Genomic DNA, 27,544 nt, shown 5'->3' on the forward strand with positions numbered 1-27,544 from the left:
AATTTTTTCTCTTTGCTGCTGTCAATGGGTCTGCTGTGCATTTCCATTCAGTTGATTCTGTTCTACTTCATCAGTAACGAAGGAGAAGTGAAGGTAATCACTTTCATGACTGTGTTGTTGTGCCACTGGGACAGAAACATCTCTCTGCCCTTTTGAATGTGCAAATTTACGAGGCTGGTTGACTCATGGTGGGTGGGGGAGGGTCAGGAGACGTCTGTCCTTGCAATGAGGCACAAGTAAATCATGGAAGTTTCCACTCCGATCCGATGTACAAGCACTGAATTGTCCAGATTATTCCCAGCTTCAGAAAATCATTCCTCAATTCTGCTGCTGAGTTCACTTAAGTTGATCTGTGGAATCGCCACTATACCCACTATTAAACCCATTTAACGCACGACAGAAGAGATCTGGGACTTGCGTTTCTATAGCACCTTACCCAACCTCAGGATGTCCCAAAGCATTTTACAGCTAACGAGGCAGGTTTTGAAGTGTTGTCACCGTTGTACTGAAGGGAAATGGGGCATCTAATTTGTGCACAGCAAGGTCCCACAAACAGCCAGATAATCTGTTTTTGCTTGAAGTTGGCCTGTTGCAGTGAAGGGGTGACCAGTTTGCAATGAGACTTCTGTTTAGAAAGAAAATGATGGACAACATAGAAGCTTTTCACAGTGTGGCACCAAAAGGCAAGACGAAGGTTCAGACATACACAGAAACGTGCCATGTTACACAGCAGGCATCCAGCAATCTAATGCAATGATAATTCTGCACCTGAACTCTAAATTGTAGAGCTGCCACTGGTTCGATGGCCAGATGATTTGCTCGTGTGCTGTGTTGACTTCTCGGACTCTCTAAATGTCAGGCATTGCAATGTACGATACCGATTGTGAGGTGGCAGTGTCTGCAATGGGTACTGGGCAGTGTACTCACACCTCGTACTTGACACATGGACCACCATCTACTGCTGCTTTCATCCCAAGGTCAAAATTATATCACAAGTGTCTTTCATACAGGGCAATGAGGCAGGGTGCAGTTCAAAAATGGACACCCCAGAGGAGGAGAGAATGAGCATAAAAGAATCTTTAAAGCAGGGTCTGAAAGGAGGATACACTGGTGGTGAGGCTGAAGGGTTTCTGGGGTAGGGGGTAGGTTTCAGAGTTTAGGAGTATAGGGAAGGGCTGGAAGGGGATGTATAAAAGGCCAGGGTCGGAGGGATGGAGAGTTTGGAGGCAGTTTCTGGGCTGGAGATGGAAGGGGGCAAAGCCATGAAGTGAATCAGAGTCAATGCTGGGGGTTTTCCTATGGAGGTGTTGAGAGAGGAGTGATGGCTGCGCGGGACCTGGTGAAAGGTCAGGGACAGGATCTTGAATTTGGGATGAGCTTAGGTTCATGGAGGTTAGAGGATGAAAGGCCGGATGAGTGCTGGAATAACCTGGAGGTGAAAGAAGCATGGATGAGGGTTCATGGAATCATTTGAGACGGAGTTGGGGGCCAGAGAGGGTTTTTCCAGTGCTTGACTGGAGGAAACGTGTGGCTCCTCTAAGACTGGACGCCAGCCAAGCAGCAGAATAACACAGGGGGAGTGAAGTGCTTGGTACAGGGTGATGGTGCTGAAGATTCTCGAGGTTTGCTACGGCAAAACGGTGGTGTGAAGAAAACCAATTTCCTGTCCTGAATCTTCCACTGTTCACAAGTTCTAAACAGCTGCCCATCAGACTCCAAGGGCAGGTTTCCCTTAAGTGGCACCGTCTGCAAAGGATCAGCAGGAAAACTGTGCGGGTGACTGCTCGACTGGGACAGAGACCCCCCTCTCATTCTGTGTGCTGCATTGCCACCAGCAACAAGGAAAGAACTGGTGCTGAAATGGACAAGTTAGCCGCACACTGTGCAAATTCGCGGCTGCAACAACAGGCACGGCACAAATTGCACATTCCACCGACTGGCTCTTGGGCGTCCTGTGCTAGCTTTGCTGCAAAAGATGATTTAAAACAGCTTCCACCTCTTGTCAATGAGCAGGCAGCCGAGAAACTAGCCTTTCCATCATCCTTTTCATCGCGATTGTCTTCAGTCGTTTATCTTTTGTCATGACCTCGCAAACATGAATGATGAGGATAAGCTGCATCCCCACAGGAGCATGTGTGCAACTTGATTCCTCAGTTGCTGGACCTTGTAATAGGATATTGTTTTATTCATACATGACAAATGTTTCTATAGTTAGACAAGACTGACAGGGTAGCAAGGTGACTTAGTTCGGGTGACCTCTTAACATCTGAGCAAATGTTTTCTCTTGGCTGGTGCATGTGTCACAGTGAGAAGGTGGGAGGGAGAGGAGAGGTGGGTGGGGTGTGGAGGAATTGATCCCAATTACCGGCCATCTGAGATAGCCTTTGGAGACCACCTTAATCCAGTGGAGCGAGGGGAGCAACTTTCATTTATATATTTTATTAACATTGTAAAATGTCAGCAGCTTCTCGTGGACATTATCAAACCCCATGAGATATATGGACAGGGAGCCAAAGGTTTGGTCCAAGAGGTAGGTATTAAGGAGTCTTAAAGCTGGAGAGGGCAGAGGTTTAAGGAATTCCAGGCAGCTGAAGGCACAGCCACTAGTGCTGGAGCAACTGAAGTTGGGGAAATGCAAGAGGCTGGAATTGGAGGAGTGCAGAGGCTTGTGGGGCTGGAGGAGATTACAGCAATCAGGAGGGGAGAGGCCAAGGAGGGATTTGAAAATGAGTATGAATTTCTGGGCAGGTCGGCAGGCACAGGGGATTGCTAGAGGGACAGAATTCCGGATACTCTGTGAAACGACATCGGGTGACAGGCAGAGAGCCTGAGGTTCAAACTGCCGGACCGTGGCCTGTGCTTTCCGAAATCCCATCAGCTGACTGACATTTGTTATCTGTTATTCTGTTTGTATTTTGTGGCCCACGAGCTTTGCAAAGGACTGTTTCCAACAGTGCTGTCTCATTGGAGGGTCAATCCGAAATCCGATTGGTGTGTTACAGTTCAGTCAGGGAGTCCAGGTCGCTGCAACAACATCCAAATTTCCATGCATGCGGTCGCCTGGAGCTGTGGACAGTGATGGTCGAGACTCCAAGGTTCTTTGCATCACATGTGTATTGGAGGATTTGCAAGCTGATTCTCAATCTGTTTGACCACATTATGAACACACCTTCCTTGGCCAACAACTCCGGCACTGAGCCTCGAGCCCAGGGCTTTTGAGTTAAAGGTAGAGACGCTACCCCCTGTGTAACCAGAGCTCCTTCCTAAAGCTGAGAGTAAAAGTGAAAAGGCTATACTGAATTTCGATAATAGCTCTCAGGACCACAGGATGTGACAGCACTTTACAGCCCATGGAGTACTTTATGAAGGGCGGTCACTGCTGTCATGTAGGAAACGGAGAAGCAATTTGCACAGAGCAAGATCCCACAAACAGCAAAATGATAATGACTGGATAATTTATATCACATGTAGTCACTGGATAAATATTGTCCAGGACACCATGGAGAGCTCCTCTGTTTTTGTTCAAGAAAGTGGTTGCGGGATCTTATACATCCATCTGAGAGGGCTGATTCTACGTGTCAGCCAAAAGGAGGAACCTCCCACAGTGTAGCACTCCCTCAGTACTGACCCTCTGACATTGCAGCACTCCCTCAGTGCTGACCCTGACAGTGCAACACTCTCTCAGTACTGACCCTCTGACAGTGCAGCACTCACTCAGTACTGAGCCTCTGACAGTGCAGCACTCCCTCAGTGCTGACCCTCTGACAGTGCAACACTCCCTCAGTACTGACCCTCTGACAGTGCAGCACTCACTCAGTACTGAGCCTCTGACAGTGCAGCACTCCCTCAGTGCTGACCCTCTGACAGTGCAACACTCCCTCAGTACTGACCCTCTGACAGTGCAGCACTCATTCAGTACTGACCCTCTGACAGTGCTGCACTCCCTCAGTACTGACCCTCTGACAGTGCAGCACTTCCTCAGTACTGACCATGACAGCACAGCACTCCCTCAGTGCTGACCCTCTGACAGCACAGCACTCCCTCAGTACTGACCCTCTGACAGTGCAGCACTTCCTCAGTACTGACCATGACAGCACAGCACTCCCTCAGTACTGAGTATGACAGCATAGCTCTCCCTCAGTACTGACTCTCTGACAGTGCAGCACTCCCTCAGTATTGACTCTCTGACAGTGCAATGCTCCCTCAGTACTGACCCTCTGACATTGCAGCACTCCCTCAGTGCTGACCCTGACAGTGCAACACTCCCTCAGTACTGACCCTCTGACAGTGCAGCACTCATTCAGTACTGACCCTCTGACAGTGCTGCACTCCCTCAGTACTGACCATGACAGCACAGCACTCCCTCAGTGCTGACCCTCTGACAGCACAGCACTCCCTCAGTACTGACCCTCTGACAGTGCAGCACTTCCTCAGTACTGACCATGACAGCACAGCACTCCCTCAGTACTGAGTATGACAGCATAGCGCTCCCTCAGTACTGACTCTCTGACAGTGCAGCACTCCCTCAGTATTGACTCTCTGACAGTGCAGTGCTCCTTCAGTACTGACCGTCTGACAGTGCAGCGCACCCTCAGTACTGACCCTCTCACAGTGCAGCGCTCCCTCAGTACTGATTATGACAGTGCAGCGCTCCCTCAGTACTGATTATGACAGTGCAGCGCTCCCTCAGTACTGACTATGACAGTGTAGCACTCCCTCAGTGCTGACTATGACAGTGCAGCAGTCCCTCAGTACTGACCCTCTGACAGTACAGTGCTCCCTCAGTAATGGCCCTCCAACAGTGCAGCACTCATTCAGTACTGACCCTCTGACAGTGCTGCACTCCGTCAGTACCGACCCTCTGACAGTGCAGCACTCCCTCAGTACTGACCCTCTGACAGTGCAGCACTCCCTCAGTGCTGACCCTCTGACAGTGCAGCACTCCCTCCGTACTGAACATGACAGCACAGCACTCCCTCAGTCCTGACTATGACAGTGCAGCACTCCCTCAGGATTGACTCTCTGACAGTGCAGTGCTCCTTCAGTACTGACCAACTGACAGTGCAGCGCACCCTCAGTACTGACCCTCTCACAGTGCAGCGCTCCCTCAGTACTGATTATGACAGTGCAGTGCTCCCTCAGTACTGATTATGACAGTGCAGCGCTCCCTCAGTACTGACTATGACATTGTAGCACTCCCTCAGTGCTATGACAGTGCAGCAGTCCCTCAGTATTGACCCTCTGACAGTGCAGTGCTCCCTCAGTACTGGCCCTCCGACAGTGCAGTGCTCCTTCAGTACTGGCCCTCCGACAGTGCAGTGCTCCCTCAGTACTGGCCCTCCGACAGTGCAGTGCTCCTTCAGTACTGGCCCTCTGACAGTGCAACACTCCCTCAGTACTGACCATCGACAGTGCACCACACCCTCGGTACTGACCCTCTGACAGTGCAGCACTCCCTCAGTACTGACCATCGACAGTGCAGCACTCCCTCAGTACTGACCCTCTGACAGTGCAGCACTCACTCAGTACTGACCCTCTGACAGTGCAGCACTCTCTCAGTACTGTCCCTCTGACAGTGCAGCACTCCCTCAGTACTGACCCTCTGAAAGTGCAGCGCTCCCTCAGTACTGACCCACCGACAATGCAGCACTCCCTCCGTACTGACTGAGAGTGTCAGCCTCTGCGACACGACTGATGACTTAATATGCGAGATGTAGAAATGAACGGGAGCACGTAGGTCAGCTTTACATGTGACCTCACAACCTGTGCCTGGCCTATTCTGAGGAACTGCACTGATCTTTGATATCATATTTATGTGATATTCACAATATATGGTAATTATTTCGTTGCTGTCAGGTTCCTCTGCTGGTGTTTCAATGACCTCGGCTGGAAAGCGCAACACTGCCACCTTCAGGAACATTTTGGTCTTCCACGTGGTCGCATCGACTGAGCAGGCTGTTCAGTCTCTGCACCAACAGGTTCGCAGTGGAACCAGGGCCATCCCAAGAACCAACACTGTCCAGGAACAACACTGTCATACCACTCACCATGCTGAACAGCTCGCACAGTAATTTCTCTGTTCCCCTTCTTTGGCAGGTTAACAAATGGTTAAAAGCGCAATGAAAGTAAGCTGCTGAAAGCTGTCATGGAATAAACAAAATCGATCCCACTCCTGTTTATAATTCATTAATTCTGAGGAATGAATGGATTTACTGCTATTATTCTGAATTTGTTACACACTGATCATTTGCTTGTTTTGCAGAAAGTGTTTCATTTCCTAGACTGGAATGAGTGAATTTAGTTCAAAGCAGAAGATTGAATTCTTTGCATAGCCTCTTCACTGCAACGCTTGTGGAGCTGGGTTTCAGTAAGACAGGTCAACAACAGCTCTCTAGCTGCGTCTGCAAGCAGGCACCACCAGGGTCTCTTTCAGGAGGCTGGGTGGTGCATGAGAATTGTTGGGGAAACAGATGAGGCTGTTCAGGGGACAGCATGGCAATGGGGTCATTGTGGATCACTCCTGTATTAGGGGCAGAATAGCAACAGGAGGAGACAATTCCGGCCCCCCAAACCTGCTCTGCCATTCAGTTTGATCCTCGACCTCAACTTCACTTTTCCACCCACTCCCCATATCCTTCAATCCCCTCTGAGTCCAAATACCTTTCAATCTCAGCCTTAAGTATACAGAACAACCGAGAATTCCAAAGATTCACAACCTGCTGAGGGAAGAAATTTCTCCTCATCTCAGTCCTAAATGGTTGTTCCATCAATCCGAGACTGATCCCTTGCTCTGACCAGGATAAACAGGGGGAGGGAGGGAATAACAGTTCAGATTCTCATTCTTCTTGGTGATTGGTGTTTGCACAAGGCAGTATCTGAGGATTGGCAAATATTAGCCTGATTGCAAATTTCGTTTTTGTTTCAATAGTCATTCGACCCAGCAGTTTGGAGAGAGAGAGAGAGAGAGCGGCAAGGACAGGTTCATCTGAATGCACACCTGTCAAATACATTATACATTGCAATCGGATCACCTCTAATTCTTTTAGGCCCCAGGGAATACAGGTCCAGTCTACTCAATCTCGCTTCTCATCCCAAGAAGCAATCTCATGGATCTTAGTTGCACCTTCTCTAAGGCAATGGGTCAACACAGATCTGATGGGCTGAATGGCCTTCTTCCTCCCTGTCACTCCCTATGGATTAAATAAGCAAGCAGATTTTTAACAAGCGTTAAACATAATCCAAAGTTATATGTCTCTCTGCAGCGAAGGAACACAATGGGATGGAGATTTTGGAATAGCTGCAGAGGCTGGAATTTACTTTCCCACACTGTGGAGCAGGGATGTGTCAATCTTGAGCCTGACTTGAGGGCGTTCATCTCAGACTCCCTTACAAGTTGGCTTATCAAGAAATCATTTCATTCCAATGATCTGAAGTTTACTGAGTTAACAAAGGAACCCTTGCATCCCTCCAATTCTGGCCCCTTGAGAATCTCCAATTTCATCGCTCCCACCTTTGGAAATTGTACCTTCAGCTGCCTGGGCCCTAAGTTTTGGAATTCCCTCCCTTGGCCTCTCTCCCTTTGTCTCCTCCTGAAATCCCACCTCTCTGACCAACATTTGGGTAATCTGTCCTACTACCTCCTCATGTGGACCTGCACCAAATTTGAATTGCCAACATATCCGTAAAGCATCTTGGGACATTTAACCACATCAACGGCACGATCTGAATGCAAACTGCTGTCAAATCAGAGCCATTCTTTTGCCTCTGAGAAGGCAATTAAAAACAGGGTCAGTAAATCACGAATCTTGAGGTGAAGATTTAAGGAGAAGTGAGTGAAGAGGATTGATGGTTTCAGGGCTGCAGTTCTCAGGAGACTTAAGGAGCCATGAGCATCATCAGTCTTACTTCACACTACAGCCAAACCTTTCATTCCTCCCAGTAACGGTGGTAGGGGGCTGGGAAGAGAGGTGATTCCAAGGACCAAACTTACATCATCCTGAAGGTGACTTTGTACTCTCTGGACTCAGGAGCACATGACAAATAAATCCCTTTCTCCTGAACTCCTTAAAAAAAAATAGCAAACGGTGAATAACGTTAGCTGTTTAAGACTTGCTGAATACGGTGTCACTCACACACAAAGCAAGTCTCTCAATTCAACACTGCAAAGCAAAATAAACAGCATCAAGGTGAAGAATGAGACATCTCATTCATTTTCTGCTCACTCTGCTGCATCCCATCCAAAAAACACATTCTAATATCATCCGACTTTCAACACAGTGAGATTCATTGAGTAGGATTTATATTTATTTACCAAGTCGGACTGGACAGTGTCATGATCTAAAAAATAACACTTGTATCTACAATCTGCTACCTGTTGAGGATGCTGTAGCAGTTCCTGGGACGAAGTGCTGTGTTAAAATGGTGCACGGAGGGTTTCAGCTGGACAAAGCTGCTCTTTCTAAACCATATTCTTTGGGACAGGGAGGGAGGGCATCAAGATGTTGTCTGATGCTGCTTCGCTGGCCCCAGTTTCGAAATGGAAGATGAGACAGTTTCCCCGCACCCCTTCGATATATCCAAGCTACACACAGCTGACTGGGTCCTGGGGGTCACACCCCCTCTCGATGCCCCTGCGTCGGGCTGGGGGAGTGGGATGGGGACAGGGAGACAGATAAAAGAAATCGGCTGTCTCCAGCGCCTGCACATAAACTGGAAGCGTTTGCTGATTTCAGGTTCCCCCATCTTGTGATCTGTAGTCTCTGCTGCCAACCTCTCCCAAACTCGCTTTGGGACATTTGAGCCAGGGGTTCCAGGGGCTGCCTGTGCACCAGCCCCGGAATGAGGAGGTGTTGGCAATGCTCTGAGGCCATGTGGGAAAAATCTGGGAGGGAGGGAAATAATAGTTCAAGTTCTCATTCCTGTTGGTGATTGACGTCTGCACAGGGCAATATCTGAAGGCTAGCAAACATTCGCCCGATTGCAAGTTTCACTGCTGTTTCAATAGTTATTCGACCCAGCAGTTTGGAGACAGCGAGGCGAGGACAAGTTCATTTGGATGCATGGCCGATTGTGCCAGTTTCCATACACTTCACTGCAAGTCTCCAATCTAGCCTTGATCATGCCAGGACGCAATTGTTGAATAAGTGTTGCAGTTGACAGTACAAAGCGCAAAATGGGAGATGCAGCTGATCATTCTCGATGGTATTTCCCCAAACAAGCAGATGGACTGAGCTGGTAGGACAGTGCTCTCCAACACCACTTCCAACCAGTTTGAGCCTGCTCCTGGAGAAGTGCTGGTCTCCATGCTGGGCAGTTCTCCTCTCAGACAGAGATACCTGAGAGGCTGCCACTCTCAGTTCTCGCTGTGTACTGGCTGCTCATCAAGCTCAGGTTTGGTCTCTGCTGATGTATAAAGGAAGTTGCAGCAGATGTAGAGTGGGAACATCAGAAGCCTGCTGTCAAGATTCAGTACAATCTGTTCCTGTGTTCAAACAGAAACCAGTGTAAGCAACAGAATGGGGAGCAAGGTAACATAAGCAAGCTGAATGAAGACTGACTAATGCTCAAGCTCAATATCCTTACAAAGCTTTTGAGCCCACCTGTTTGAAAATACAAACTGCTCAGCCTTGCCCAGAGCACAAACCATAATATTAGTCAGGGGACTGGGAATGGCAAGAGTTAGAATTTGGGATGAGCTGGGGTTTGGGGTGAATCGAGCATTTGGGGTGGGGCGAGAGGGGAGGGGGGGGGCGGTGGTTGGGATGAGATGAGGATTTTGGGATGAGACGGGGGTTTTGGGATGAGATAGGGATTTGGGAATGAGTCAGGGGTTTTGGGATGAGACAGGGGGTTTGGGATGAGACAGGGGGTTTGGGATGAGACGGCGGTTTTGGGATGAGTCGGGGGGATTTGGGATGAGTCGAGGATTTGGGATGAGTCGGGGGGATTTGGGATGAGTCGAGGATTTGGGATGAGTCGGGGGGTTTTGAGATGAGTCAGGGATTTTGGGATGAGTCGTGGAATTTGGGATAAGTTGGGGTTTTGGGATGAGTCGTGGAATTTGGGATAAGTTGGGGTTTTGGGATGAGTTGGGGAGTTGGGATGAGTCAGGGATTTTGGGATGAGTCAGGGGTTTGGGATGAGTTGGGATTTTGGGATGAGTCGGGGGGTTTTGGGATGAGTTGGGGATTTGGGATGGGTCGGAGATTTTGGGATGCGTCGCTATAAGAAATTGGGGTCTTTAAAAATGGATATTTTCTGCTTTTTGTAAGATTAGCTAAGCAGCATGCTCTCTCTCCGGGAAGAGGATTTCTAAACACTTTGACCTCTAAACAGTCTTAGTTCAGGCTACTGTTTTGACATTCCTAAGCTGTCAGGATGGCATCTTGTACACCATCTTATCTGTGTCATTGTTTAGAAAGGACCAGGATATGACCCTCAGTGTGATGTAAATGAAAAACTGACCTTGAGCAGGGTGACGACCGGTACTGGGGGGGTGGGGGGGCCCTGGTGGTAACCACCCTGTCAGTTTGGTTACACGTCCTGTACCCATTGGTCAGAACATTCTGGATATTGATTGACACCGGCCTCCCAGAGAAAAAGGATTTATTAATATGCTCAGGCACAGGGGCCAGGGCCTGGTGAGATGTCGTGGTGAGGTTGCAGGGGTCAGGGCCTGGTGAGATGTCGTGGTGAGGTTGCAGGGGTCAGGGCCTGGTGAGATGTCGTGGTGAAGATGCAGGGGACAGGGCCTGGTGAGATGTCGTGGTGAGGTTGCAGGGGTCAGGGCCTGGTGAGATGTCGTGGTGAAGATGCAGGGGACAGGGCCTGGTGAGATGTCGTGGTGAAGATGCAGGGGACAGGGCCTGGTGAGATGTCGTGGTGAAGTTGCAGGGGTCAGGGCCTGGTGAGATGTCGTGGTGAGGTTGCAGTGCCCGTCTGCAGTTGCCTTCCTCCGAATGGACAAGGAGCAGGAGGATTATGAGACCAACACACTCCGTACCAACCGTTTGTCTGCTGTCTGGGGCCAGTAAACCACTTTCAACTGTTACGGGTCGTATACTTTTTCTGTCTAATGAGTTAATGTGTCATACCTGAACTGTTGTTTCTTAATAAACCATCTTAAAATTACTTATGACTAGTTGACTGCCTATTTAGGCATCTGTGGCCCCCGACCCCAGGAAATTGGAAGTCTTACATTGCGAATTTGGGAAGAGTCAGGGGTTTGGGATGTTCTAAATCTGGACTGAATCTGGAGTCAATCGGGAACCCAGCTCAGTGGGATTGCTTTTCACTCCATCGTTTGCAGTCAACTCCAGGATTTGAAGCACTTGCACTGCGTGTTCACAAACACATTTACTGAGACAGACAGAGGGCAGCTTACACAGTTCCACATCAAAGTGTCAGCTGTGACTCAGTCGGTGGCACCCTCTCACCTGTGTTCAAGTTCCACTCCAGGGAATCAAGCACAGGATCCACAGAAACACCAGTGTCACCGTGAGGGAGTGCTGCATTGGTGGCAGTGCTGTCTTTCAAATGAAACATTTAACTGAGGACCCCATGTGCCCTCTCAAGTGGACATCTAAGATCCCATGACACTATTGGAAGAAAAGCACATCATGGAATACATTCTCCATGGATTAGAATGAAACAGATGATAAGAGGAGGGGGGAAGGGAGTCTGTGCTTTTTTTGAGAACTGTCCTTCAATCTCTCATTCCTCCGGACATGATATTCAAGAGTGATTTAGTCTCTGTGCGAGTTAGGAATGAAATGGTTGTGAGTGTAACATACCTTTTGCTAACCACTTACTGCAATCCAAAGGTGAAACGTCTGTCAAATTCTCTCTCTTTCAAACATTTTAAATCTCATCCAGCAAATTATCTTGTAAATGATCAAGAGCCAAACTGTTTTTGAAAATCAAATGATCCCATTTCAAACGGCCAGTTTGTTATTTGGTTATCCAAGCAGAGATACAGGAGGACCCTCAGCTTCAACTGGGACAAAGTGTGATGGCATTGTCAAATGTTTATGACTAAGACGTAATTTGTTGCAGTGAGACTCAAAACAATATTTCTGGGGAAACTTATCAGTGAGCAGCTGGTGAAAGCTCTGTCAGTGAGCACTTGTGCTCTCCCTGTGCAAATTTACTGCTAAGAATTCCATGCAGGTTAACAAAGATACTAATCCTGGCACCTCCATGTGTTTCATAGTTTCACTACTGTTCAAAACTGACTGCAGACAACCTGGACACCAAAATGGTCCAAAGTTGTTTTGAATACAAATCATTGGAAATATGCTTCCTTTAACCCTGTGGGTATGCATGTCTCAAAGCAGCAATTCATTAGGGTCTAGTGGGTTTCACAGCTTCTCAAGAGTTTGAAGTTTGTTACACTGGGCAACTTTCGTTTGGCAGATTGTTCAGACAAGTAACTGTTTATAATTCCAGTGTTAACCTAACCTGTGCTTCATAATACTGTGTGCAGTTTTGGTCTCCTTATTTAAGAAAGGATGTAAACGCATTAGAGGCGGTTCAGAGGAGGTTTACTAGATTGATACCTAGAATGGGTGGGTTGTCTTATGAGGAAAGGTTGGACAGACTAGGCTTGTTTCCACTGGAGTTTAGAAGAGTGAGGGGTGATTTGATTGAAGCATATAAGATCCTGAACGGCCTTGACAAGGTGGATGTGGAAAGGATGTTTCCTCTTGTGGGTGAGTCCAGAACCAGGGGGCACTGTTTTAAAATTAGGTGTTGGTCTTTTAGGACAGAGATGAGGAGAAATTTTTTCTCTCAGAGGGTTGTGCGACTTTGGAACTCTCTGCCTCAGAAGGCGGTGGAGACGGGGTCAGTGAATATTTTTAAAGGGGAGGTAGTTAGATTCTTGTTAGGCAAGGGAATCAAAGGTTATGAGGGAGTAGAATGTATAACTCAAAACACAAACAGATCAGCCATGGCCTTATTGAATGGTGGAGCAGGTTCGAGCGGCTAATGGCCTACTTCTGCTTCTATTCCATAAATTTGCATACAACAGTGTTTTCAATAACAGGAGTGCGGAGTTCACATTTCCCTTCACCAGATACCACTTAGCTTTCATGAACATACCTGGTCTTTTTCCAATGATAGAACCTGGTATCCCACTGCTCGACTACAAATCACTTTTCCACTGCTGTCAAAAGATGCCAGTCTTAATCTGGAATAGAGAGTATCGATAGAAAGCAAGATCAGATCAACTTCAATTCAAAAAGTACTTTTTTCCTCAATCTCAACCTAGTTTGGAACACTCAAGGACTGGCATTTTCTCACCTGGTACCCGAGTCCCTGCTCCATTTCACAGGCAATCCTCTGACTACTGGTCCCTGATGACCAGACTCTTATAGGATTATTCTGCCGAGGAGCCCCTGCATCTCTGCACCACTGAAAACCTCTTTCAGGAATTGCACATCACACCTGCAGTCACCATGAGGACCAGCGAGAAGAGCCAACAATGGCAGAAGCTGTCAGCTATTCTTTTGTTCAAGGAGACTACAGGCGCTCAGTCATTTTCAACTTTGTGCTCCAATCAAAGCTCCTCCATTAACTTCCTGTGTGTCACGTTGGACAGCCAGGAAACCAAGGGAAACAGAAGTCCATCTCTCTTGTCCAGTTGTGCTTGCCTCCATTTTGGAAGCTGTGTTCAACTTTCATTCCCTCATTGCCATTATCCTGTCAGAAAAGCAGGCGGGGGGATGGGAGGGAGAGGATGGGGCATCGGTTTACTAATCTACTCCTCCAAAGATCAGCACTTGGATACCCTTGAAGATGGTGCAAGATGAAATCCACCGTCACGTCCTTGCCCCCCAGGTATCTTCCTCCTTGCAGAGCTCTCCAAATGTCTTGCCTTGACATGAGACCACGTGCCAAATCACGCACAGGTCCCTTGTCCATCTGCATGGTAAAGCTGGTCAAGTGCTGGCCCCCACTGAGAATCTCAGCATTCACTCAGGAGACAATTCCTTTGCTTCACTTGGTACAAAAGGCACCCACAACACTGTGAACAGTTTTGCACTGTCACTCTCTGCACTCGTGGAGAAACCACACAGCTAAATGTTCCCAATGGCTGAAGGGCCAATAACAAGAGGGTTGGCAAAAGGAGTAGAGGTGACAGGGAGAAAAGCTTTTTACACAGCAAGGGGCTAGGGTTTAGAATGCACTGCCTGATAGCTTGGTGCATACAGATTCAATAGTAGCTTCCAAAAGGGAATTGGATGAACACTTGAATGAGTAAAAATTGCAGGAAGCTCAGACTCGATGGGCCAAGTGGCTTGCTTCTCTGCTGCAGTGTCCTCTGAAGGTGCAAGGCAGCCTAGCAAGAGGTAGCTTGTTGACTCATTATTAAACACCAAGAATTAATGGCACAATGTCTCAAATAACATAGCAATTATCATCATGTGAACACTTAACTTTGAAATAAAAGCAAGGAAATGTTGAGTTTGAGAATGACATTGGTTTGGCTATATTTAGAATACTGCATACATTTCAGGACAGACCACAATATCAGTGGCAGACAAAATACCTGACAGCATCATGAGAAAGGCTTGGGAAATTGGGATAATTTTCACTGGGGGAGGGTTGGTTAAGTGGGTGAACCTATCCGCTTTTTCTAACTACTAAAGGTCTTGAGAGAGAAAACTGTTAAAGACTGTTGTCTCCCTTACTTGGCAGCAAGGGAGATACAGGCTGAACATTATCTGAATGAAAGACGGGATAGAAATAATGTTTTCACGGGGGCGGTGGGGGGGGCTACTTGTACATGGAATGCTTTAACAGAAGTGGCTACTGAGGCAGGGACTAGAACACTGTTTGAAAAAGATAAATATGAAAAGGTGCAAGAAAATAGGATGACAGGAAGACATTCTGTTTGAAGGGCTTACAGTGGGACAAAGGGCTGATTGGCCTCCTTCTGTGCCATAATTTCTCTTCTCTTGGTCACTATTTTAATGGCCTTTATCCCATTTGATAAGTAAGTAGTTAATGCAACAATTAAAATAGCTTACCTGGGGAATCTGATATGAACACATTACAAAAACATGTTTGGTCCAAGTGTCATCAAACACCAGGAAACTTCTCAAGTTTCATAATCACAATGTCGGCATCAATGGACTATTGCCACCCCGATCACTAATCTTCCCTCAATTCCCTCCTTTCCTCACTAAAATAAAATTTCTCAGAGACAAAATTAGATGGGCTTAACGGCAATTTTATCAACACGACGTTTGAGTGTGAACTGAATGTCACTCCAGTGTCAGCAACCTGGTGGAACTGTAATGTCTGAACAAAACGAGGCAGCATTAAATAAAATACAAAGCAGCTACGTACTCTCAGCAGTGCCACTAAATGTCAGTTGCTAACATATTCAAACCTCCTGCTTCATCGCTCACATCAAAAAGCTGCAGATTCAATCATCACCTTGTGACATTTATGATGAAAGCTGCAATCAAGAAAACAGACACCCACTGCTTGGGGGTGGATTTGCCGTTTTCTGTCCAATGGATCCTTTTTTTGCGCTGCGAGGAAAGGACATGGTGATAAGTCATCTCAGCAATTCCTGGGCAGATGTCACTTTCATTATTACAAAAAGTTATTGCACCAGGTAAGGGAGGCTCTTGATTAATAATCATTCCCACAATTCTCATGTGGGATAAGCCAGGAAACCAATCAGTCACTCATTTCAAATCTGAGGTCAACAGGGTTTTGCTAACCAAGGAATTGGAGCCAAGACGGATTGCGAAAAGCCGTGATCTTCCTGAAAAACAGAACAGGCCTGAGGGGTTGAATGGCCTGCTCCTGTTCGTCTGCTCCAGAAGCACCTCGCTGTTCCACATCTTGCAATGTTAACTCTAAGACAATCACACAGTGAGTTATCAGGGCATTGTTTTCTCGCTACAGCTCAACAAAAGCCACCTGCATTTCAGCATCTTTTACATGCTGGAACAGCCCAAGGCACTGACTCCTCCTCCACCTCCTCCAGGTACCACACCCTCGGAGGGCGTTGGAGACCATGGACTTCCATTGGACTGGTCCAGCGTTATGCTTGGCCAAAAGCTGCAGTGTTTTACCATTGCCTTCTGCAGTATGGCTGACCAGGAAACTCTCCCGCTCTTAACCACCTGCCATCAGGCGTATTGGAAGGACTCACAGGCTGATAATCAACCTGTTTGGCCATGTTATGAACGCACCTTCCATGGCCACCAAATCCTGGAGTGGGACTTGAACCCGAAGCTTCTGGCCCACAGGTAGGGATACCACCCACTGCGCAACAAGACCTTACCCAAGGCACTTCACTGGAGCATGACTGACACCGAGCCACCTTCAAAAAACATTACAAAGTTCAAAGAGGTAGGTTTGAACAGGGTAGAGAGAGATAGAGAGGGTGAGTCATAACGTTCCTTTGGAGAGCCGGTGCAGACACGATGGGCCGAATGGCCTCCTTCAGCACCGTAACAATTCTGTGAGGTTTAGGGAGGGGATTCCAGCGCTTAGGGTCCCGGCAGCTGAAGGCACGGCCGCCTGTGCTGGAGAAATTAAAGTCGGGGGTGTCCAAAAGGCCAGAATTAGAGGGGCTCAGAGAATTTCAGAGGGTTGTAGGATCTGAAGGGGGTCACAGAGATAGGGAGGGATGAGGCAATATTGGGATTTGAAAACAAGGATGTGGTTTTAAGCTTCTATTTGCTTTTTTATTTCCAAAAAAGAAAATGCTTATATTTCCAAGTTCAGCAACAGCAGTTTTTATGTCCTCAATGGGAATGTGGTATTGAGGGAGTAGAAAATCGTAGCTTTGGTTCTGTCAATTTGATGTGAACCCACACAGGCAGTTGCGGAGGGAGGAGGGGTCAGGGCTACATCTTGCAGTGCATTACAACCACAAGTACAGAAATCCATGTTGGCTGTTTTGTAAATCCCTTTTCTCTGCGAATGCACCATTGCGTCTGTGACTGCCGCCCAGTCAAAGATGCATGATTAGCCGTTAAACCAAGCACTCAAACAGCGTGGCTCTGAGCAACAAGCAGTGAGCCACTGAGTGACAGAAGTATTCTTCAAGGTGTTTTTGTACTGATTATTCTTTTCAAGATTATGCACTTTGGTGAGCTTACTGAAAGCAGGTTCTCATAAGGATCCTCTGGGAAAACTTGACAAGGCTCCAGGAGAGGCAGAGGCGACAAGAGGTGGAGTTGTTTAGAGCTGAGGCTGGATTTGATTTGTCCAAGCTACAGGTCTTGGAGAACTCCTTCGCTGGGTTTTAGTCACCCTGCTTGTTTCTTCTCTCCTTCACAGCCCCTGAGCTATGTAGCACAGTGGTTATATTACTGGATTTGTAATCCAAAGGCCTGGATTTCTGATGCAGAGATACGAGTTCAACTGCCACCAGAGCAGCTGGCGATTTTAAATCCAGTTGATCCATTAAATCGAGAATTAAAATCAGCTATGGTGACCATGAAACTACTGGATTCTTGTAAAAAAAAAAACCCATCTGGTTCACTCATGCCCTTTAGGGAAGGAAACTCTTAGCTCGCCTGGCCTACATGTAACTCTGTCTTAACAAACAGGTACAAAAAAAACTCAAGTGGTCCATGGGGGTCTCACCACGACCTTCTCAAGCGCAGTTAGAGGTGAGGAATAAATGCTGGAATTGCAGCGATGCTGATATCCTGTGAAAGAGTGGAAACGGAAACAAAACTGTGCTGCTGACAAGGAGAGTCAGCCACGGCTGTCCACACTCTGCAATGTTCTTTCACATCAGCTAAGATGGTCTGAGTCATTTATTGTCTCCACAACTGGGAGAATTTATCAAAATAAGGGTCAAAGAGAGACTGGACCTTATGTGTCAGGTTGCCATTATGTTATATGGAACTAACATTTGGACTGGCAGTACTTGGTCAGGGAGGACGGAGAATTTCACTTGGAGATCCCCGACAGATTGCAGGCGACTTGATCACACCTGAGGACGCATGTTTGCTGCAGCAAAATTCAGCTTCCAGTTCGGCAAGTCGTTCAGCCCCTAGTTTATAGGTATGGGAACTGCTCCCTCCCAGGGTCCAGCCCTGGTATCATGATGTACAGAACAACAGAATGGGATCTGCGAGAAATGGGACTCCAACCCCTGTCTCCACTCCCCACAAATAATCACACCTCGAGGCAGCTCCCAAGTGGAACGTGAAGGTGAACGTCAGGAAACCAGCTTTCAGAGGGACTGGAGAAAGATGGGCTGTGTGCGTGCGTGTGGACGGATCGGGGGCATTTCGACAAAGTAGCGAGAGAGAAAGTGAGTGCACACGGGCCCATGAGCTCCGGCATCAGTAATTCAGCTCCCCCGTTGAGGCTCTGCAACGTTGTTCAAACTGGAGGTCTGAATTTTCCCACTGCAAATCAGCCACTGTCAGTGGGAAACACCAAGCTGAAATGTTGCTGCACCTTCCTTATGGAGAAAGGAAGAAAGCAAGTTCATAATAAACAGGTTCGAGTTGCTGAATATCTTGCCACACGGATTCAAGAACTGATCCTTTCCAGCATTTCTCTATCACCTACAATAAGATGTTTCAAGAGGTTTCATATTTAGCATTGCAATGCATTCTTGGTTTAGATAACTTTGCGATACAAACGATCTTGTGTTCAGGAGCCATCCTCTAGATGCTCCCTCATGCTGCCAGTCCACCAGCATTTATGTTCATGGCCACCTTCTCCCCCTCAGTCTTCAGTGGCCCTCACTGATAGGTTCCAGTCAAACAAAAGCCACTTCACTTTCCAACCAGAATGAAGATTTCACTCAATTGCTGTGGCATTATACAAACTGCTCTCACACAGAGTTCATTCTTCTCTTCCTCCCCCAAGCCCAACATGACTTATTCTCTTCTATTTTTACTTAGTTCTATTGAAGGGTCTTTCGGACTCGAAACATTAACTGTGCTCCTATCCACAGATGCTGCCAGACCTGCTGAGTTTTTACAGGTATTTTTGTTTTTGGTTTTGATTTCCAGCATCCGCAGTTTTTTGCTTTTATCTATGACTTAATATTCCTTCTAAAGCACTTCCAGCATTGACTAACTCAGGTGAAGGGCACATATATATCGTGCTTCCTTCGATAACAGCCTTGGAGGTTAATTGTAAAACGGAAAAGCCAAATCTCTCGGCGTGCATGGTGAAGAGAGAAAGCCAGCTCTTACCTGAAGGCAATATTCCTACGAGGAAGCAGGCTAATGGCCCCATTGCATGGCTGGCTCAGGCTGTTCCTTTTGAATATGATAAATCGATTCGAGTATGTAACCAGCAGGTCAAAGCCAAAGCTGAAGCCAGTCCATCGCCAACAGTACTGGGAGGAGAGGACAAAAAGCATGAAGTGGCTCAATTCATTACCACAGCCAAGAATTTCATTAACATAATGACCAGTGAAAAAGGACAAACAAACACTTGAAAGGGGCCGATATCTTCATAGGGATGAGGATGCAAGGACAGGAGTTCTCTCTGAAGCGAACAGGGTTTTAATGTACTCATGGAACTATTCAGTATAAGTCAAAGGACACCACACAAGTTTCTGGTCAAATGCTGCATGGGGCATTGTATCCAGTTTTGATGCCTAGCAGTTTAACACGGTTTGGGGAGGACGAGGGGATTGGAATTTAAACTGTGTAAGAGGATGAACTGACTGGACGTTGGGGGAATTGTTTTTTACCCACAGGATAGTGAGTCTCTGCAATACAGTGCAGGGATGGGAAGGTAACACTGTCATGACATTCCCGCCATCTCCTTGTTCTCCTTTCCAATTTCAACTGTTTGTATTCAGAAAGTTTGGAACACTCAGTCACACTTGTGGCGAGACCACAGTTTCCTCAAGTAGGGTGTCTTTCAATTAGGAAGCTCAATCTTTATTTTCAGAGTACGAGTTAAGGGAGTCCCGGTTTAATAATTAACCTGATATTGTGGTAAATCGCTCACCACAGAATACGAAATACCCAACCCATTCCCGTCACCGCTGAAGGGTCACCCCTCTGAGGGCAGACTCAATTATACTGGAATCTAAAACCACAGAGAAATGAAAAAGGCCACAACCGTTCAACAGGCACGCTACATAAACTGGTTAAAACATATCAGGAATGGCCAGAATCTTTACAACAGGGAACTGAAGATTATGAGAGGCTCGGTCAGATAGAAGATACCCTTTCACTGATGGTGACTCAAGAGAGATCCTCCCTCCACAAATACCTATCACAAAACAGGGCTTAGTATCTCAGGAAATCAATGTCCTGTCAGTGGTGCTCAAGACTCTCTGGTTAGACAAGTTCTCATTACTGTAAGAAATTAACATTCTGAGGCAACTATAGCCAAGGAGACTTCAAAAGTAGCAATATAGAAGACCCCATTGATACAAATAATGCCTAGTACATGTGAAAGTGGATACGAAGTAACTGAAACAAAGAGCATTAAACTTGGGGCAACATTCCCCCTTTGATATGAATACGAGATCCAAAGGTTAAGGCCGTCACTGACCAAGGGGGCTGTGGTGTGTGATAAAGCAGCTCTTTCTGAACTTGTTACTATGTTAAAATCAGCACACAGGGAAAGTTAAACGCGTGAATGAGTGACATTCAGGCTGAGCATTCAAACTCCACTTTCCAATTGGGATCGGGGCTGGAAAATTTCGGCTGGAGACCGAATTCACTTTCCAGTTTTGGTAAGGCTTAAAAATAAAATAAAAGCCTCAGCAGCTTATAAGGAAGCTCGGTGCACTGCTCCCTCCATTTCCTGAATCCATGGTGTACCTCACTACAATCGCACTCTTCAGGTCATGAAGCTCACTTCTTCAGCTATCAAACCATCCTCTGCTGTTACAGCTATCAGGTGAACCACTTGCAAACACTCACCACCAGTGCCACAAGCATGCACATAAATATGAGCTTATGAAGTCTCAATCCAAAATGGACACTTCAGCGTATCACAAAATGGAGTTGAGGGGTCAGGTGACTTTATTACTTGCCGATGCACATGGAACCGAATGAACACTGAGCTAATTTTCATGGCTGGACAAGTCTTAGCAAAGTCGTTAAAACGACCCTTCCTGTGATAATGCGTTTCTCCAACTCTTTAAAAAGTCTGGGTTCACAATCCTGTCGCAGCCTCTCTTAACTCCAAACTAGAAATCCAGCAACGGGTGTGAAAAGCTCTATCTTATTGAGCTGATATGTGAATGAGTGACATCCAGACTCTACTGCCCGACAATGGGCTAACCATCAGAAACTACTTATAGGGACAAAGGGAAGAGAAGGTCCGATCACATGACAGAGGCGAGGTTTCTGGTAAGGGTTTTAATAAGTATAGTCTTGTCAGACAGGAAAAAAAAAAATCTACACCAATGAGGCAAAAAGAACAAAACATACTAACATATAAAATAAGAGCAGGGGTAGGCCATTCAGCCCCTTGAGCCTGCTCTGTGATTTGATAAGATCATGGCTAATGTAATTGTGGCCTCTACTTTCAACTCTACTTTCTTGTCTGCTCCCTATAACCTATGACTCCCTTGTAAATCAATAATCTATTAATTCACAGGCTTAAAAATGTAACAAAGAACTCTTGAAATCGTAAAACTTAAATGCACGCTACTTGCAGAATCGCAATGTTTTCTTGTGTGTGTGTGTGTGTGTATATATATATATATATATATATATATCTGTCTCAGTGTGGGTGTGTATATCTAGATGTGTGTATGTATACATATCTGTCTGAGTGTGTGTGTGTATATCTGTTTGAATGTGTGTGTATGTCTGGCTGAGGTGTGCATATCTGAGTGTGGATGTGTGTATATCTGTCTGTTTATGTATATATATATATATATTTATGTCTGTCTGAGAGTGTGTGTGTGTAATCTGTCTGAGTGTGTGTGTATACCTATTTGAGTGTGTGTGTATGTTTGTCTGAGGTGTGTGTGTGCATATCTGAGTGTGGATGTGCGTATGTCTGTTTGTGAATGTATATATATAAATATATGACTGTCTGAGAATGTGTGTGTGTAATCTGTCTGAGTGTGTGTGTATATGTCTGAGTGTGTGTGTGCATATCTGAGTGTGGATGTGCATATATCTGTCTGTGTGTAGGTATCTGTCTGAGTGTGTGTATATCTGTCTGAGAGTGTGTGTATATATCTGTGAGTGTGTGTATATATCTGAGTGTGGCGTGTGTATATCTGTGTGCGTGCATATCTGTCTGAGTGTGTGGGTATATATATCTGTCTGAGTGTGCGGGTGTGTAATCTATCTGAGTGTGTGTGTATATCTGTTTGAGTGTGCGTATGTATGTCTGGCTGAGGTGTGTGTGTGTGTGTATATCTGAGTGTGGTGTGTGTATATCTGTGTGTATGCATATCTGTCAGAGTGTGTGGGTGTATATATCAGTCTGAGTGTGTGGGTGTATATCTGTCTGAGTGTGTGTATATCTGTTTGAGTCTGTATATATGAGTATGCGTGTGTGCGTGTATATCTGTCTGATTGTGCGAGTGTATATCTGTCTGAGTGTGTATGTGCATATCTGTCTGAGTGTGCGGGTGTATATCTGTCTGAGTGTGTCTGTGTGTGTGTGTATCTGTGAGTGTGTGTCTGTGTCTGTCTGAGTGTGTGTCTGTATCTGTCTGAGTGTGTGCGTGCGTGTGTCTATCTGTCTGAGTGAGTGAGTGAGTGAGTGCTTGTATATCTGTCCGAGTGTGGGTGTAGTTGAATATATTTTGTTGTTGATCAATAAACATTTATCTTTTTGAAAAACTTACAAAAACCTGTCAATGTTCTGTTCCTGAAGATTGAGCATTCAGGAGTTAAAGCACTTTATTTTGTTTAAATGCGCTGTCTTCGGTCAGTGGAAGGGTGAAGGCAAAGGGGAGCCCTGCATGATATCTCTCCCTTGTCTGTAACACTTTTAAGTATTTATCCAATTTCCTTCTGAAAGCTTCCTCTGAATCAGCTTTCAGTGCACTTTCAGGCAATGAATTCCAGGTCAGAACAACTTGCTGCAGAGAAAAAAAATGTCTCTTTGTGTCATTTCTGGTTGGTTCTGCTGCCAATCATCTTAAATCGGTGACCTATGGCTACCAACCCTTCTGCTACTGGAAACAGGTACTCCTTATTTACTTGATCAAAACCCTTCATGATATTGAACACTTCTATCAAAGCTTCCCTAACCTCTTTGCTCCAAGGGTTTCTCTAGTCGTTGCATGTAGCTGATGTCTTTCATCCTGGATACAATTCTGGTAAATAAAAGCAAAACACTGCAGATGCTGGAAATCTGAAATAAAAACAGAAAATGCTGGAAAAACTCAGCAGGTCTAGCAGCGTCTGTGGAGAGGGAAACAGAGTTAACGTTTCGAATCCAACATGACTCTTCCTTGGAACTAGAGAGAGGTAGAAATGTGATGGGTTTTATTTTGTTGATAAAGTGGAGGGGGCGCGGGGAAGAAGCAGGTGGAACAAAATTGAGATAAAAACAAAAAAACTGCGGATGCTGGAAATCCAAAACAAAGTTCTGTCAAAGGGTCATGAGGACTCGAAACGTCAACTCTTTTCTTCTCCGCCGATGCTGCCAGACCTGCTGAGTTTTTCCAGGGAACAAAATTGAAGGTCAGCGATTGGTTAGGGGGCAGGAGAGATTAAATGAGAAAGATGTCATGGAACACAAAACAAGGGGAATGGTAATTGTAGTGTTCAAGACTAAAGCTTTGGTCCAGAGTTGGTGTTAATAGCAGAATAAAGGTCAGAACTGTCTGAAAGCAAAATGGCAGAATCTGTTAAAACAGAAAAAAGGGTCAGCGTTGTCTCAAAACAAAACATGAGAACAAGAAACAGACTGGGGAAAAAAGACCAAAAATGGAGGAGAGAGTTCATGGTCTGAAGTTGGGAAGTCAACGTTTAGTCCAGAAGGCTGTGAAATGCCTAATCGGAAGATGAGGTGCTGTTCCTCCAGCTTGCGGTGGCTTCATTGGAACAGCCCAGCAGGCCGAGGACAGACATGTGAACGTGAGAGCAAAAGGGTGACCGGAAATGGCGAGCAACAGGAAGGTCGTGGTCACGCTTGCTGACTGAGTGAATTCGAGTAAATTTCCTCCCTACGATTTGTGTCATTAGGAAACTTTGAAATTATGTCCAATGTATCTCAGCCCAAGTTTTTAACGTAAACCAAAAAGAGCAGGTGGTCCCCACATTGGTCCCTGGGAAACACCACTGAACACTCGCCAACCGTCTAAAAAAACACCCATTCATCAATACCACTGCTTTCTGTCCTTCAGCTAAAAACATCTCTGTGCAGTCACTGCCCACTGGTTTCAATTCCCTTGGGTTTTAATTTTGCTAACACATCTAGGATGTAGTACTTTATCGAACATCTTCAAGTCCACAAGCACAACATCAGCCGCACTACCCCTATCAGCCCTCGGTGTTGCTTCATCAAACAGCACGATGAACTCAGTCAAAAGTAATTTGCTTTAAATAAATCTGTGCTGGGTGTCACTTATTAATTCATTAGCTGTGAAAATTATTTGCGTAAATGTTATCTTTCTTACATCAGATGGGTTAAGCGTATGGATCTACTTGATCAGCTTCTCATGTCGGGTTAATCAGATCATTTAAAAAGAACCTGACCAATCTATCAGACGCAGTACAGTAGTGTCCCAAATCCAGCCATCCAAAGCCCTGAGTTGTCTGAAAACTGGATATTTTTAGAATGTGCCATGCGTCAATTTTGAGAATGTGCCATGCGTCAATTTTGAGAATGTGCCATGCGTCAATTTTGAGAATGTGCCATGCGTCAATTTTGAGAATGTGCCATGCATCAATTTTGAGTAAAGTAAAAAAAAACGCACTTGGCTAATTCAGCGCTGGTGCTGTGTGGTGCTGGGACTCGTTATCTCCTTTGCCACTTTCACGAACGACCCTTGGCCCCACCTGACCTGGCTTGACCTGAACCACCCGACCCCAAATCCAGTAGGATGTGAAATGCAGCACGGCCTGGCTCCCCGAGCTTGCTGGTTTTGAGGCACTAAAACCTGTAGCAGGCTTTGCCACAGGAGGAATTTGGTGAGCTCAAGGCTGTAGGATTCTTTAATGATAGGAATGAGGCTTTTCATATTATAACACTGCAGAGAAAAAGGAACTCTCTGAAGACCATTCCTGCTGTAGATGCAAAAGATTTCAGTCTTGAACAAAACTAGGGCCCATCAATTTAAGGTCATCACCAATATTTCGAAATGAGAATTCAGAGGAAAGTTCTCCACTCAGAGAATGGAGGGAATGTGGAACTCACTGCCACAGCGAGTGGCTAAGATGAATAAAAACAGAAAATGCTGCAGAAATTCAGCAGGTCTGACAGCATCTGTGGAGAAACAGAGTTAACACTTTGAGTCCATGTGACCCTTCTGAGCTCTGAAGAAGGATCATACGGACTCGAAACAGTAACTCTGTTTCTCTCTCCACAGATACCGTCAGACCTGCTGAGTTCCTCCAGCATTTTCTGTTTTTGTTTCAGATTTCCAGCACCCACAGTATTTTGCTTTTTGGCTGAGATGAGTAGTTTTCATGTGCTTAAGGGGAAGCTGGATAAACGCATGAGGGAGAAAGGAATAGAAGGATATGTCGATGAGGGGAGATGAGGAAGAGCAAGAGGAGGCTGGAGTGTAGCTTCCACTGCTAGGTAGAACAGCCTATTTCTTAATAAATATACTTAATAAATTGTTGGTAGTAGCTGAGGATTTACTCTGCTTGTCTGAAAGTCTGGTTAGCTATCTCTTCCTTCTCTCACAGTACTTACATCACCATCTTTTGCCAGTTTTCTTCCACATCGCATGCTGTGTAGCTCAAACTCTTCCTTGTTGATTTCCTTTGGCCTGGAAAGACCGAATTACAATCCATTTAAAGCTAGTTCAATGTACTAAACATTAGTCGAGACACTGAAGCACTCCCTCAGTACTGTCACTGCTGTGCAGTACTGAGAAGGCTTTGCACTGTCGGAGGGTCAGTATTGAGGGAGCCCTACGCTGTTGGAGGGTCAGTACTGCGGGAGCCCTGCACTGTTGGAGGGTCAGTACTGAGGGAGCCCTACGCTGTTGGAGGGTCAGTACTGCGGGAGCCTTGCACTGTTGGAGGGTCAGTACTGAGGGAGGCCTACGCTGTTAGAGGGTCAATACTACGGGAGCCCTGCACTGTTGGAGGGTCAGTATTGAGGGAGCCCTACGCTGTTGGAGGGTCAGTACTGCGGGAGCCTTGCACTGTTGGAGGGTCAGTACTGAGGGAGGCCTACGCTGTTAGAGGGTCAGTACTGCGGGAGCCCTGCACTGTTGGAGGGTCAGTATTGAGGGAGCCCTACGCTGTTGGAGGGTCAGTACTGCGGGAGCCCCGCACTGTTGGAGGGTCGGTACTGAGGGAGCCCCGCACTGTTGGAGGGCCCGTACTAAGGGAGCCCCGCACTGTTGGAGGGTCAGTACTGAAGGGGCACTGCACTGTCGGCAATGCAGTCTTTCAGTTAAACTGAGGCCCCAGACTGCCTTGTAAAAGATATCGTGGCACCATTTCGAAGAAGAGTAGAGGAATTTTCCTCAGCATCCTTGCCAATATTTATCCCACCATCAACATTGCAAAAACATCTTGCCCGGTCATTATCTTAGTACTGTTTGTGAGATCTTGCTATGCACAGACTGGCTGTAGCATTTCCTAAAACAGTGGCTACACTCCAAAATTAATTCATTGGCTGTAAAGGGCTTTGGGGCATCCGAAGGTTGTGAAAGGTGCTATAGAAACTCAAGTCTTGTTAAGCTCTCCTGATTGCAGCTGATACTAACTGGAGAAAGGTTAGGACACAGATATAAAAACCAGTTTCTACCTGTCTGCACGAATGTTCAACCGGGTTTTGTGAACAAACCTATGACTGATTTCGGCTTCCTTTTCTGAAAGTTCAGCACTTTCACAAGGCGTGGCATCTGAATCACTCAAGGTCACTGCTGATGAAAGCACCGCAACAAGGGTTGTTACAAATCACGTCAGCCTTAAGGGAAAAAAACCGTCATGCTTCCGTTCTCCAGGGACCCTGTGTGGTTTGGCTGTGTGTGTTTGCAAGGAATGTTGCATTTGTATGGGGGGGGGCTGTGTGCGTGTGGGGATGGGTGTGAGGGTGTGTGTGTATGAATGGGTGTGTATGTGTGTGCGGGGGATATGTGTGTGTACGTGTGTGCATGAGGGGTGTGTGTGTGTGCGCGGGGGTGCGTGTGTAGTGGGGCTGTGTGTGGAGGAGGTGTGTGTGGGGATGTGTGTGGAGGGGGTGTGTGTGGGGGTTTGTGTGGAGGGTGTGTGTGTGGGGATGTGTGTGGAGGGGGTGTGTGCGGGGATGTGTGTGAGGGGATGTGTGCATGTGGGGTGTGTGTGTGTGGGGGTGTGGGGGTGTGTGTGGGGGGGTGTGTGTGTGTGATGTGTGTGTGTGATGTGTGTGTGAGGGTGTGTGTATGGTGGGGTGTGTGTGTGTGTGTGTGTGTATGGGAATGTGTGTGTGGGTG

The 27,544-nt window shown here is 46.5% G+C and overlaps 1 protein-coding gene across 1 annotated transcript in view; it reads right to left on the reverse strand.

Annotated features, from left to right (window-relative positions):
* Positions 1–8,282: 8,282 nt before the first annotated feature.
* gmcl1 (germ cell-less, spermatogenesis associated) overlaps positions 8,283–27,544 on the reverse strand; it is a 73,970-nt gene continuing 54,708 nt past the window's right edge. Inside the window, exons 11-14 of the mRNA XM_041209001.1 lie at positions 25,810–25,885; positions 19,197–19,342; positions 13,102–13,189; positions 8,283–9,481 (exon numbers count right to left, since the gene is read on the reverse strand). Coding sequence (XP_041064935.1) covers positions 9,353–9,481; positions 13,102–13,189; positions 19,197–19,342; positions 25,810–25,885 — 439 coding nt within the window. The 3' untranslated portion in view covers positions 8,283–9,352. The remainder of the gene's footprint in view (positions 9,482–13,101; positions 13,190–19,196; positions 19,343–25,809; positions 25,886–27,544) is intronic.

This window comes from Carcharodon carcharias, chromosome 17, assembly GCF_017639515.1.
Source record: "Carcharodon carcharias isolate sCarCar2 chromosome 17, sCarCar2.pri, whole genome shotgun sequence".
Lineage (NCBI taxonomy): Eukaryota > Metazoa > Chordata > Chondrichthyes > Lamniformes > Lamnidae > Carcharodon > Carcharodon carcharias.